The sequence below is a fragment of the Lissotriton vulgaris genome, chromosome 6, assembly GCF_964263255.1.
Source record: "Lissotriton vulgaris chromosome 6, aLisVul1.2, whole genome shotgun sequence".
NCBI lineage: Eukaryota > Metazoa > Chordata > Amphibia > Caudata > Salamandridae > Lissotriton > Lissotriton vulgaris.
In genome coordinates this window covers 526,380,306-526,394,427 of record NC_141694.1, presented here as the reverse complement: position 1 = coordinate 526,394,427, position 14,122 = coordinate 526,380,306, and the positions used below count along the sequence as shown (strand labels likewise).

General features: G+C 44.5%; 1 protein-coding gene across 1 annotated transcript in view; it reads right to left on the bottom strand.

Moving 5' to 3' along the window:
- MEI4 (meiotic double-stranded break formation protein 4) overlaps window positions 1-10,881 on the bottom strand; it is a 735,767-nt gene extending 724,886 nt beyond the window's left edge. Inside the window, exon 1 of the mRNA XM_086925654.1 lies at window positions 10,757-10,881. Coding sequence (XP_086781780.1) covers window positions 10,757-10,871 — 115 coding nt within the window. The 5' untranslated portion in view covers window positions 10,872-10,881. The remainder of the gene's footprint in view (window positions 1-10,756) is intronic.
- Between the last annotated feature and the right edge of the window lie 3,241 nt (window positions 10,882-14,122).

Below are 14,122 nucleotides of genomic sequence, written 5' to 3'. Positions count from 1 at the left end.
TGGGGGATCCTTGGGGTCCCCCAAGGATCTGCCCTATCACCACTCTTATTTAATTTGTATATGCAACCCGTGATCCGTTCCCTATGCAATAGCCCAGCCACTATCCTCAATTACGCTGATGATATTCAAATGGTTTTTAATCTCGACTCCTCGCCTACATCTATCGCCAATTTCCAGTCCATCATGATTTTCATTGGCGAATGGATGAGTCAAAGCCAATTGAAACTTAACCCCGACAAAACTGAGCTTGTTTTAACTGGAGGGTCTCAACCCTTGGTACGCCAGTTTCTGGCCATCTTCCTGGGGCTCCCCTCCCTCCCCTGCAGACTCCGTGAAGAGTCTAGGGGTGATCAGCAGCAAGGATCTTTCCTTAAAACCTCAGATTAACGCTGTCACTTCCTCATGTTTCTTCCATCTCCGGAGAATCCGAAAAATTTGCAGATTGCTGACCACGGAGGCCTTCATATTAGTCATCATGGCATTGGTTACCTCCCGCCTTGACTATGCCAACGTTCTCTACGTTGGCATTCCAGCCTACCAGCTTCGCCAGCTTCAACTGGTTCAGAATCAAGCGGCAAGACTTATTTTCCATCAACATGTCACTCCTTTGATGGAGAGGATTCATTGGCTCCCGTTAGCAAAACGCTGTATTTTCAAACTGGGCTGTACCATCTTTAAGTCACTAACTGGTCATGGTCCTGCTTTTATTGCATCCAGGACTCATCGTTACGCTCCATCTCGTAACCTCCGTTCTTCTCACCACAACCTTCTTTCCGTCCCTTCTTTTAAACGGAAAAAACATGGTGGCCTCAGATTTTCATTTCTAGCACCCAAACTATGGAATTCTCTTCCACTTGGACTCCGGTCTATTTCCTGTTACTCCTCTTTTAGGAAAACTTTAAAAACTCATCTGTTCCGTCAAGCCTATGAATAACACCTGCATACCGTCTCCCTCTTTTGCTCATCCGTTCACAGCGCCATGAAACCGTTTGGTGTCCGTGCGCTATATAAATAATTTTGACATAACATGAACAACATTCCCCGAATGGACACAGTTGCCATCAAGGCAACAGTGCTCAAGATAATCACAGCGAAAGTAACCCAGCATATCAGTACAATGAAACCACCTCAAGTCCCTTGGGCATGCAAGATCCTATGAAGGGGGCCCACCCCCACACCAGACAGGGGATATGTAACTCAAGCTTTGACACCAAAGTCCACCCCGATTCACCCTTCCGTATGATGAAAATAGTAGAACACCTTTGTCAGGACAAACAAAATAAAGTGTTGAACTGCCAACCAAATCATTCTGGATCAGCCACCCAGACACCACTTATTCAATACATGGCATCACCCATCAGGTCCTCAAGTTGTTTGAGCAAACCATCTCCAGGGCACTCGCCTCTCCTGGACCACTGCCCTAGCCCAGCCTTATTAACATCTCCATTTTGGCCTCACCTGCTAAGATCAATGGATACAATCGGCAAAGCAATGATCCTCCATGCAGAGAAACTGGACACGCAAGTAGACTTCTTAAACATTCTTGCAATCCACGTTCAGGGGGTCGAACAAAAGCTACAAAGCTTTAATGAAATGATCCATATGGTGCAGCGAGATCGGGAAATAGCTTTCAAATGTGTCACTGTACCCAAATAACCGACAAATTAGCCTGTGTTCCAACTATACTTACTGACCTATTGGGTACAGCAAGGGAAGTCTAAACCAAGCCTGCAACAGCAAAAGGAAATGAAAAAGCAATAACAGAGAACGAAAATGCATCCCCAAAGGATATCGATTTGGAAAGTCCCCACCACCCAGTGGGGAAAAAAAGCAGTGAAACAGAGTCAACCAGTGTATCGATCAAACTTACTACGCCAATAACACCGACACTCAATCCATCACGTGTTCTCGACAACATAGGTGTCCAGGATCTTTCATCACAAGAACAATGCAACCAGTCTCTTGAAAGAGATCTAACAGTACCTAAGCTTTTATCAAAGCGGGAGCAAAAACGACTGAGAAAGTCCAGAAAGCGCAAACATACGAGCCAGGTATAATAATCATTCCTGGCAGCATCAGCTCAAAACGAAATCCATCAAGAAGACAACGCAACCCAAAGCAGCATGGAAGTAGTAACCCTCAAGGACCAACCAATCCCATTCCCCATTCAGCCCGTTACGCCCAATGCTTAAAACCATAAACACAAGGGAGTCACTGCCGATGGAAAAAATATATCGTTTATTCAAACCTGCAGTTGAGAAGGAAAAACATAATTCAATTTTTCAGGCTACACAACCATCAGCGAGATGGTTCAAGTCGGCAATAAGAAAAACAATTCATGTTGTGTCCACCTTTGCTGAGGAAACCAGCACAGGGGGAGGTGAAATCAACCCACACAAAAAAAAAAACTCCAGAACCTCGAGATATACCCAACATCTTCTGAGAGCCTGTGGTGGTGGAAAAAACGGAAAGGACTGTAGACAACGAACCAGAGGCCGATTCCCCAGTTAACAAACTGGTTTTCAATCCACAATAGGTTTCAAGGGGAACGCATGACATTCTAAATAGAAGTGTCTTGCTCAAACTATTTCAAGCCCTTCCACCTTTAAGCCACATAAACACCAATGATATTGAAAGCATTGAATTTCATCAAAACTCTAGTCTCCTCAGTCAAGAAGTTACAACAGCTACATTTAGCAACAAAATGCACATAGGACAGATTTGGCAGCAGAAGGACACGTTTACCAAATGGGGAAATAGAGTTAAAGAAGATAATTCCACCTTGTTACCCTAGCCCACTACAACCATCTTCCCACATTGCAAGTCTTCTAAAAGGAGGCTAAAGGCCCGGATCACCATAGCCAAACAAGGGATAAAGAGTACCCGGCAAGGAAAATTACTATTACTTTTGATCATCCAGAAGCCAGTACGTTTTCTGGCTCTTGGGACTCAAACGCAGAAGGCACACCCTTGGGAATTGCATGAAGACTTCGCCAACTGCTTCACACACACACATACACCAAGGTTGTGACATCTGTTCCTGGAACGTGCACGGCCTCCACTCAAAATTAGAAGACCAAGACTTCATGGATTTTATTACACAATACAACATTCTTCTATTTCAAGAATCCTGGCAGATAACCTCATCCCCAATAATCGGTTTTAAAGAATTCCTGAGCCCAGACAAGAGATCTACAAAACACGGAAGAGCAAAAGGGGGTCTCTCTACCTTTATTTCAATAGAAATCCCATGGCCCGACTATTATAGATCTAGACTGTTCTTGCATGCTGTGCGTCAAAATAGACGTCTCGGAGTACCAGACACTGCTCATACTCAACATCTATATTCACCCAGCATCCAAACAAAAGAAGTTAAGAATCGAAGAATTAATTAACTCACTAACAACATTAAAACTCGCCTATCCAAATGCCAAAGCCATTGTGTCGGGCGACTTCAATATGAATCTACAATAAGCCAGGATGCTTTGTAGACCTGAAAGCTGCTTTCGATAAAGTTCCAAGAGCTTCTCTATGGGCACAAATGCAAGCCTGGGGGGTCCCTTCCAGGCTCCTGGACGCCATTATCAATCTGTACATTAAATGGGTTAAAACAAGGTTGCGTTTTAGCGCCGTGCCTGTTTAACATTTACATGTCAGATCTCCACAAGTGCCTCCAGTCTATCCCAGCTGACCCCCCCAAAATTGGGCAAAATACCAACACTGTGCCTCCAATACGTAGATGACATTGTATTGATATCACAAACACCAGTTGACCTGCAGAAATTGATCACGGGACTAGAAGCCTATATCACCTTATACCATCTTACAAGCAATCATCAGAAGACAAAAGTAATGTGTTTTTCCAAACATAATTAAAACATTGAATAGGCACTCCTTCTCCTGGAAACTGGTCTAACAACCACTGGCCCGTGTTACTTCCAACAAATATCTAGGCTTCTTGCTCGATGAGGAATCCTTGTCGGCATTACAGCTAGAGGAGGCTTGGTTAACACCAGTAATGTATTCTGGCTTCAAAAACGTTGTGAACACCGCAATCAAGCAGGCCTCTTTGTCAACCGATAAAATGAACTTCGCAAAAAAAATATCACGCTTGGGCTGTGATAGAGGATTAAGCCGCATCAGTATCTGACCGAACACCTCTCCTACCATAAAAAGCAATACCTGATGTACTACATATGGGAACATTCCCCTCAAAGGATTTGACCCCAAAATGGAAATTTACATGGCCATCTAAGGAATGCCGCCTCTGTCGTCAAGGGGAGGAGTCAATATTACACTTACTATGCATATGCCCTTTCCTACTGAAAATCCGTAAATCCATTCTTCAGGAGTTTTTTCGGATTGAACAAATAAGAACTTGCAGAGCTGCAGTCATCAGGTGTCTTGGAGGGCTTTCGATTTCTGTTGGACCTGGGGTTACCAGTCTACATAGGGTAGCTTGGCACAGAGTAGGAAGGCCTAACCCAAAGGTATATGTGTAAAACTTGCGTCTCAACCTTCAGTAACACAGCATCCATCCACTAGAAAAGAAAGACACTACACCAGTCTTAGGAAAATACGAGTTGCTTTATAAAAATATTCTCTTATATCCTTGTCTCAGCAGTATTTAGGCTCAGTACATTAAATAGCTCTGCATTCGATTAATAGCCTATGCACAGTTTCATATAGCATTGACAGCACTTCTCTCCCTCACTTGAAAGGAGCTCAGTAGGACTCCTGCCCCTTATATATCAGAATATATTCCACAGTCTTAGTTACAGTGGACAGCAGAAAGACAGTTTCCTTACAACTATGCACCGTTATACATCACCCTTGAGGACTCAATATTACTTCTAGCAGGAGATTACAGGCTTTCAACAAATATTCCAATAATAGCCCATTAACACCTTGGTTCAACAGAGGAAAATCTGAATATAGACAGGCAAGATATCTTGTTATTTCATTAAGCCATGTAGTTTGCTCTAGAATCACAATGCATTGACAGTTGGCCCTGGTGACATTCCAAGGCTCTAATTAACCCTGCATAACAGACGCAAATTCCCCCCCCCCCACCAACCTTTTTAATTCACACTGTCCTAGACGTTGGCAGAAGGTTGTCAAAAATTGTAATACATTCAGAGGTGTTAACCCTCTTCCTTTGTAATACCTTTAGTTCCTTTTCCTTATTAATCCAGTGTAGTCTGCTTCCACAGTACTCCTCATAGCTTCCTTGCCTGCTATGGGTGTAGGGGGAGTTCACAGAGGTTTCATTACCCTTCGGGTTCCGGCCTGCCTCCCAGCTTACTTCTTTCCAGGATCACCCGGCCGTTGCCAGCAGTCTAGAGGCTCACCAAGCCAAGCCAGGAAGGTAGGGGTTAACTTCGGCCTGTTACGCTAAAGCAGCCGCTTCCGTGTGTGAAGACTCCGAGGGCTTGGAGCTGGGGGGCAAGGGGGGGGGGGGGGGGAGGGGGACGCGTGTTGTGCTGTAAAAAACTCTAGAAAATAGCTGCTAAGGAACTGGAAGAATTGATTTAAGCGAACAAGTTAACAAATAACCTACTGGCCGGCATTTTTTTTTTTAAATGTATTGAATTACTGGTCAGCTTTTTAACTGTGGTCACGTCTCACGCTCCTCATGTTTTCAAAAAAATGCTCATTTAATGTATTGCGTTTTATTATGGTTTGCCATCCTTTTACGATTTTTTAACTAATCAATAAAAGTATACTCGACTTGACTCATCCTGCTATCACATCAGGCTCAACAAACAAATGCAATACTAAAGTAATAATTAAGCAAAATAAGAACACTGGCACGGAAGGGAACTACCTTTTGGCGGATGAGCTCACTGTGAAAGGGTTTAATCCAGTCACTCAAAGTGAAGGTAACCAGTGGCTGAAATAGGCAGACACATTGCTTCATGCGTACTGGGCAGAGGCAAAATGTGAATGACAAGAACAAAATAGACCAAAGGATGAAGAGAGGTTGCTAGAAGCCCATTTATGTACGTAAATTACAGATATAACTGTAATACCATCAAAGGGTCATGGCTAACGCTAAACCTAATAAAGGAGAGCAACCCTGAAATCTATCTGCATGCGCGTGCAGAGAGAAAGCATAGGCTATATCCAATGGTGTTATAGCTATTTTGACAAATGGTCAGGCCAATACAGGGGTCAATGTCAAAGCTAATAGATCTCACCCAGAAATATAGTTGCTTTGTCAATGCTGTTTTTCCACTCAGATGGAAAGTTATATATGCAAGCATGTCAGTAGCGCCCACATTTAAAAGTAGCCTCTTGTGCTGTAAGAAAATTCATTAAAAATGCCTTCTGCGGATGCACGTACATTCGAGGTGGACGTCTTTGAATGGCTTTTCATATATGTAAGAACGTTTAAATATAGCACTGCTAAAGACAATGACACATGCTTTCCCTCATTTTAAGTGTGACAGAAGTCTTTGTGGGTCTATTGACCAGGCTTGCCTAGTTGGTACCAGGGTTCTTACCTTGTCCGCTTTTACAGCTTCATCAAAATTTGAAACAAGTCTACACCCACCTTCTAGTGTTAACAAGTCCTCTTGTGCGTCAGAGGCATTGGGAATACAGGAAAGCCCATCCATTTCGCCCAAGCCCATCTTGCCAGTCACACATTTTGAAGGAACTTCTTAGGCACCACTGCAAAGGTGATAAAGGTGTTGCCTGGTTATAGGCCTCTTAGAGTGTTGCACCCGTCTCTGCACTTGACCAGGCATATATTGAAGCAAATTCATCTAAAGGGTTGCAGACACTAAATATCCAAGAATCTCAAAAAGAGGTGTCTTAAGACTTTTTATTGCTGTCTCCCATGCGGACACCATCATGCGAATAATTTGTGAATATCGATCACTTCGACTACTACTCCTCATCAGCACATGTGGCAGTGTGTCTAAATCTGACCTCACACCCACTAATTATCATCTTGGTCACATCATTTTGCAGCATGCTGCAACTGTGACACCAAGGAATATAAATCGAACTATGGCAATCTGTTGGGTTGGAAAAGTCCTGTACATGGTTAAAGACGTTTACCGCTTCCTTGAGTGACCAACTTTACTGTTGTCTGGATTCCTAATGCTGAATTCTTTGTCATAGGCGAAAACGGTTCATTAGTGTGTGCCAAGACATAGGCCTGTCTCACAGACTGGAGTCTACTTGGACCAGGATGGGCACACAAAGCTCTATCTTCATAGTTGTGGAAGGCTACCGCCTTCACCAGAAGTTAAGCAGCACAAGTGTGGTTGTGACATCATACCGTATAGTGAGCAGCATTAGTAAACAAGCCCTTTTTACCAAGTATCTCTGGAGTGGGGCAAACAGGCTCCCTCACCTTTGTAAAAGTTCAGCTGCTGTGTGCTTAGATCACCCTTGGCCTACATCAGGTAGGTGGAGTGCTGCGCATCATAGAAGTAGGGACTGCACCAGGGGAGAGGTGTGGCACCACTGCCAAGGCGACTGATGCTGGACACTGGCGGCAGGGATCTGCCCAGCACCATGCGAATCTGGGCAATAGCTCGCTTAATCTTCCCAACGGCCCCCAGGGCCGAGATACCCCTTTGGGGTTATTTGTGCGCCATGCATGTACTGGATTTACTGTATGTGTGCCTGGGAAGTGTACAGTAGAGGGAGAGAGCAGTACATGTGGGATTAATGCATGTGCTGGGCATGAATACCTGTGAGGAATACATGACACAAAATATTGTAGTGCTGTGAAGTGCATGCACAATAAAAGCATGTGCTGGGAGTAAATGTGCTTGCATCAAGTACAATACATGAAGAGTGAAGTGTCGTGCAGAGCACACATGGCGAGTATGGGTGCTGAAAACGTGTGTGTTTGCAAATAGCATACCCTGGTACACTATAGAAAAGCTTCAGTGCGTAACAGTGCATGCAGACTGAAGTGGAGTGCTGAATGTATGTGTACTGGTATTGGTACAATGCATAGAGGGAATAGTGCTTTATAGTAAGTCTGCTGTGAATGTACAGTGAATAAGTGTGCCTGCATTGGTACATTATATGGAGGACCCAGAGTTCCATTTTGGGAAGCCGAGCCCTGCCTGGTTAAGGCATGAGGAGGAGAGGAACTGCCCACCCCAGACAGATTTGTTTATTGCTGCATCCCTGTGAGATGAGTGGGACACAATGGAGGAAAGGACACTCCTTTTAACTTCAAAAGGTTGCTTTTTGATTTAGTGATGGTTCACAAGGAAAGGGCCTGTACACATGTTATGAGAATGGCTGTGCACCGATTGGGTCATTGCCTGTTTGTAGGAACAGTCGGGTGACACCCGTATGCCAGGAGAGGGCCAGCATGATCTAAGCTGTTTTAGAGCACCATGCAGGAAGCAGCAGGCATGCACAACTGTGCGTCAGTGACCCCATGTTACAAAGGGGGCCATTGCTGAAAGTTTTTAGGCCAGTGGTGTGAGACTTGTGTCCTCCGAGATTGGCCACCATGTATGCCAGGATGGGCCGCCACAGGGAGGTTGATCGCACAGGAGTCTGCACCCTATTATCAGTAAAGCGGCAACCCAGCATGCTAGGAGGGGCTGCGGTTACTGGTGTATCAAGCTTGCCAACTGCACTAGACTGATTCCACGAGGATTGCAGGGACGCCACTGAAGGCGCTGCACCTTCAATGGAGATCCAGTCCAGAGCAGGAGAATCTCCGAACCCCATCCCCTCTTAGGGGAAGAGTTGGTTTAGCAGGAGTAACTCAGATTTCTGGACATGCCAGCAGCGCTGCCTGGTGGAGAGATTCAGCGCCTGTTGGGTGCTACTGCAAGACTTGCGCACAGCCTGTCCTCAATGAACAGGATCTGGACTCTGGAGAGCCCAAGGAGAGGGCTCTAGTTGGACAGCTGAACACTTCTGTACTACCAGAGTGGGTAAGACCAGAACTGGGCCTGAGGCCCAGGGAAACTCACTGCTAATGGTACTACGGCACCACAGGCATTTTTTACTAACAACTAAGGATTCAAAGGAAACTCGAGTATGGCCTTCTAGTACTAATTCACTGGATGCAGCCACCATTAAATGGGGAATAACCCCGAACACGTAACAAGAAAGAGGGTTGAGCAGTGATATGCCTGACAACTACTACAGCCCCAATCTCAAGGGAAGTATGGCATTGCATGCGAGTACCATTATTCCTTTGCATGTGGAATTAGAAATATAATCTCTTTTTCATATAAAAGTATCCGAATGGACATTCATTTATTGTTCATACGGTGCGTACTTTGAATAACAAGGTGTACTGCTCACTTACCTGTATCTACACTTCCTGCTCCCCCCAGGAAGCCTTTGAGGGCTCATCCACAGCTACCAGTGAGGTAAATTCAGAAGGGGATACTTGGCCTAGTTCCTTAGCATCCATAGTATGTTGGATTCCAGGAAATTTTGGAGTAAAAGACCTCAGCCACCAAGGATGCATCCAGCAGCCCTTGCATGCCCCTCTAAAAGAGGTTCTGACAATTCCAATCCACTTTCTTCTCGAACCCTCCTTAGAACCCCAAGTCGGACGCTACTCTTATTTTCCGCCCCGACCATGGATGTAACAAGTGGACTTGCTCTTTAACCCCTTCGAAGCTAAGGACGAGCTGGGCTCGTCATGGCGCTTACCTGCCGTGCGCAGATGACAAGGCCAGCTCGTCATGAATAATGGTCATTTTGGAGCTTCAGCGCAGGACGGGAAAACGCCTAGCAGCCATGTGGTTAAAAGGTAGTTCTGTGGAGGAGGTACAATGCATTCTGCAGAGCATGCAAGCATCAGGGAAGGAATACCATTTTTGCCAGAATGATTCCACCCCGCAGAATTGCACCAACTTGTAACCTCCAACAGTTCCCACGTGCCTTTGCACTGTAAATGTGTCCTTCACCTGAGTTAATCAGGGTCTGGGTTGGATTCATTACATTACGAACAGTGGAATCACAACATTCCTCTGTCAAAGACACATTACGGTCTTCCTCAAGCCCACGTAGCTAGTTGTAGCGACAGGAGATCAAAACGCCTAATCTTAAGAGGGGCCCCATAGTACACTGTTTTAGACTATACAGCATCACAGTAGCCGGATGCAGCTCCATGAGCCAGATGTATTAGAAAGACTAAAGTGACACGTACTTTGCTGTTGCTTATTTATCGTATGTAACTATCAACCATTGACAAAGACAATAGTCCTGGCTTGCTGTAGGTGTAATGTTACTTTTATTATATATCTGGATGCAAACACAGAAAGTAGAGGCAAAATGCAAGTGGGGGGCACATAATACTAAGCAGAGATTTCTACATTACGTGTTTTAAGCCACACCTTTAATTATATCGGCCACGCCCCTTTGAGAGACCCCCAGTTTTTCATCTCATTTAAAGCCCTGCATTGGAGCACACCCAAAAATAAGAAATTCCCAAATGACTTACATCTGGTGATCACTTTTGGAATGTATCCTGTTGCAGGGACATATATTCCACATTTCACGGACATAAACTAGGTACCCGTGGTACACCGATTACAAAGGCGGAGATGATATAACAAGGGGCGAACTGAACAACATACTTTTTTTTACCTCATTTTTCACAAGAATTTGACACGGTGACCTCAGAGTCTACAAACAATCACCCTGAAATGCTTGTATTAATACCCGAATTACGGTGGAACGTGTTAAATTTACTAACATGACACTGATACGCTTTGTATTTACTCACAAAATACAACGGCTTACTTACCCGAAAACCCAGCGCTCTCCGCAGCCTCTTCCATGTGTTTAAAAACCCCACCTAGATCGTGTGGTTTTCGATTGCGAACGGCACGACAGGCCACTATGCGAGGAAATAACGACATACACCATCGCCCAAGCAGCACCTTAGGCTGACAGCGCGTGCAGAAGTTCCCAAGTACACTTCTAATTTGGGAATATCGCGAGAGGTAGGAAGCAATGTGGAAACTGATATCGGACTGGGCTGTGTGTGTATAAAGAAATGAAAAGAGGGCAGCACACTTACCGGCGCGATGACGTCAAACATTCGTTTAGGGACGTGTATATGCCACTAGAGACGTCGAAATTGAATGATTTAGGTAAAAACTGCAGTATTCTATTACACAATAGAGCCCTCTCTAAGATGGCTCTGCATTTGACGAAAAGCCACAGCTTGTTCTCGCCTCGTTCATCGTCGCTCCGCTCTCATTTACTCGGTGTGCATTGTTAGACGCCTAAGTCAAGGTGAGCTATACTACGTTGTAAATTATGGGGAGTATCCGATCTGGAAAAGGGTACACGTTGCCGTGAAAAGAAAACACCGTTAGTGACAGTCGAACTGTTCAGTGTGGGTCGGCTTATAGGTATATACGCTTGAAATGTTTACGTGCAGCAACTCTGTTTATAAAAAGTGAATGATGCAATATGTTTTGGCATTGTGAGGAGGAGACTAATAGTCTGATTCAAATGCTAACTATATTGACATTTTATTTAAACCTTGTCAGATGCTAGGAAGGAATAGATTTGTTTTATCTTCTGTATTCAGTCCCTGAAGTTTCTACGTATGAATTATTTTAATGATCTAATTTTTACCAACCATAGAATAACACACTGAATGGTAATATAGTTAATGTAAGGTGCAGTATCATGGGGGGATTGCCTAGAGGCCCTTCTCAGTGTTGCGAGATTCTGAGACCCGTCCCAAGCCCAAAGCTGTCCAAGTACAAGCCCAAATTCAGCCCAAAGCAGAGCCGTATCAGTCCAAAAACCTGCCCAAAGATAAAACTCTCAAATTATATAAAAATAGCCTTTGGAAAACATTTCAAAGTTAATTCTAAAGTCTTTTTAATATACATTTAATAGGTGGAGGAACAATGGGCATCTCCAATCATGCCGAAATTCCATTAAAAACACTAATTTTGATGACTAGTCCCCACTGTGTCCTTCTGTCACTGCAAATACATTATGTAACTGATGGAAAAGCAGTGCAGAAAAGCGGGAGCTTAAAAGGGCCCTGTCAAATAAAAAGATATATCCCTAAGCAACCACTTCCTTTGCAACCCTCATCCGTTCTATTTCTGTTCATGGTAAGCAGTGCAGTTTTCTTTTAACCACAAACCTGAGGCCAGAAATAGAAAATTAGGCTGGATAGGGGGTCTGTATCTCGCATGTTTATACTATTTCTGAATAGGGCTTTTTTTTGCTATGTTATGTTAGTGTGATTTTAAAACCCACGAATACCCGAAGGTGTCTTGGCGCTGGACCTAAGTAGCCATGACAGTAGGAGAAGAAAAGAGCATGGATTCAATGAACTTAATTAAACAACCAGGTTTTCAGACTTTTTCTGAAAGTAAATAGGGAGTTGGCCACACGTATATCAACTGGGAGAGTGTTCCTGAGTTTAGCTGTACAGTAACTTATACTTCGGCCTCCCCAATTTGTCGTACGAACTTTAGGAACCAGCATCAACCTGGCGTTAGTAGACCTTAAACATCTACCTGGGTGGTACCATGCGAACAATCTTTTTAGTGGCTCAGGCCCAATATTGTTCAAAGCCTTGTAAGCAAGGCAAAGTACTTTAAACTTGGTGCACTGAGTCACTGGTAACCAGTGGAGTTCTCGCATGTCATCTGCAACAGATTGATGTTTTGGTACATCCAGCAAAAGCCTAACAGCGGCATTCTGTACCATTTGCAGTTTTTTCAAATGTTGCTGCTGTAGCCCAGGATAAAGGCGATTGCAGTAATCTCATTTCGATAGCACTAACATTGTTACCACCTTCCTCCTAAGGTCTGAAGGGATGAAGGGTATAATCTTCCTCAGTTTACTTATCAGGTAGAAAGCAGCTGATACTGTTGCGTTAGTTGCGCTAGAGGAATCCAGTTGCCACGTTTCCGTTTCGACCAGCAGCAGCAGCAGCGAGTGGGTGGTAGGTAATTGAACTGCTCTCGGCTCCCACCGACTTTGGTGGCTTTAGCTCCAGTTTCCTTCGGTTCTGGTCTCGCTTCCCCGCTTGGTCCGGGAATGGACACGACAAGCCTGCACAGCTTTTGCTGGCAGGTGTTGGACCTGGCATCATTGGTGTGAGTCTCCCTTCTATTTTTACTGATTGCCTCCTCTGTTTTTGAAATGTTTTTTCGGGTTATATGCTTTGGGCACTGTACTACTGCTATTAAGTTCCACAGTGCAAGTGCTCCCTATGTTAAATTGATGTACTAATTAGTGATTCCATGATTGGGTTATTTGATTTACTTGCCAGACCCTAGTACAGTACACCATGTGTGCCAATGGCTTGTAAATCAAATGCTGCTGGTGGGCTTGCAGCACTGGTTGTGCCACCCACAGAAGCAGTGTGTAAAGTGTGTCTCAGGCCTGACATTGCAAGGCCTGTGTGCAGTCTGTGACTGCCATGTCGACTTGGCCAGTGCACCTACTTACCAGTCCCCAAACCTTCCATTTGCTTCATATCAGATGCCCCCATGGTAGGCACAAGGACAGGGTACATTGTAACTATAAGGTAGGACATGCCCTGGTGTGTGTAGCATGTCCTAATAGTGAACTACAGCCATTTTCGTTTTTCACTATTGCAAGGTTACCTGTTCTCCATATGCCAGAATGGGCAGTTAGATTATTACATTTTATAATCCTAACTAACTCAGGGAACATGGTAGAAATTTGAATTTAATATGCCTGAACTCAGAATGATAAAATACATTTTTTAGTAAAGTTGGTTTTAACATGCTGTGTTTGAAAATACCACTTTTAGAAAGTAGGTATTTTCTTGTCTAACTATCCAGGCCTGCCTCTGCTAGGTTGTGTATTCCTTGTCTGGAGTGTGAGTGACAGGGCTGGAGGATTCCAGGGGACAGACTGAGGCAGCCCAGTGGTGAATAGAGAGATCTGTATCTAGATGGGAGGGAGGAGTTGCACCTGGGACCTGAATGGGGCTGGACCTTCCCTCCACAATGCTGGCTCCACCTCCTGTGGTGTGTCTGATGTCTCTGCCTGCACTGTGAAAGAAGAGAAGGAATCATGTCAACAAAGTGCTCCAGGGCTGTGCTTTCTCTCCACAATGCTGGCTCCACCTCCTGTGGGGCGTCTGATGTTTCTGCCCTGC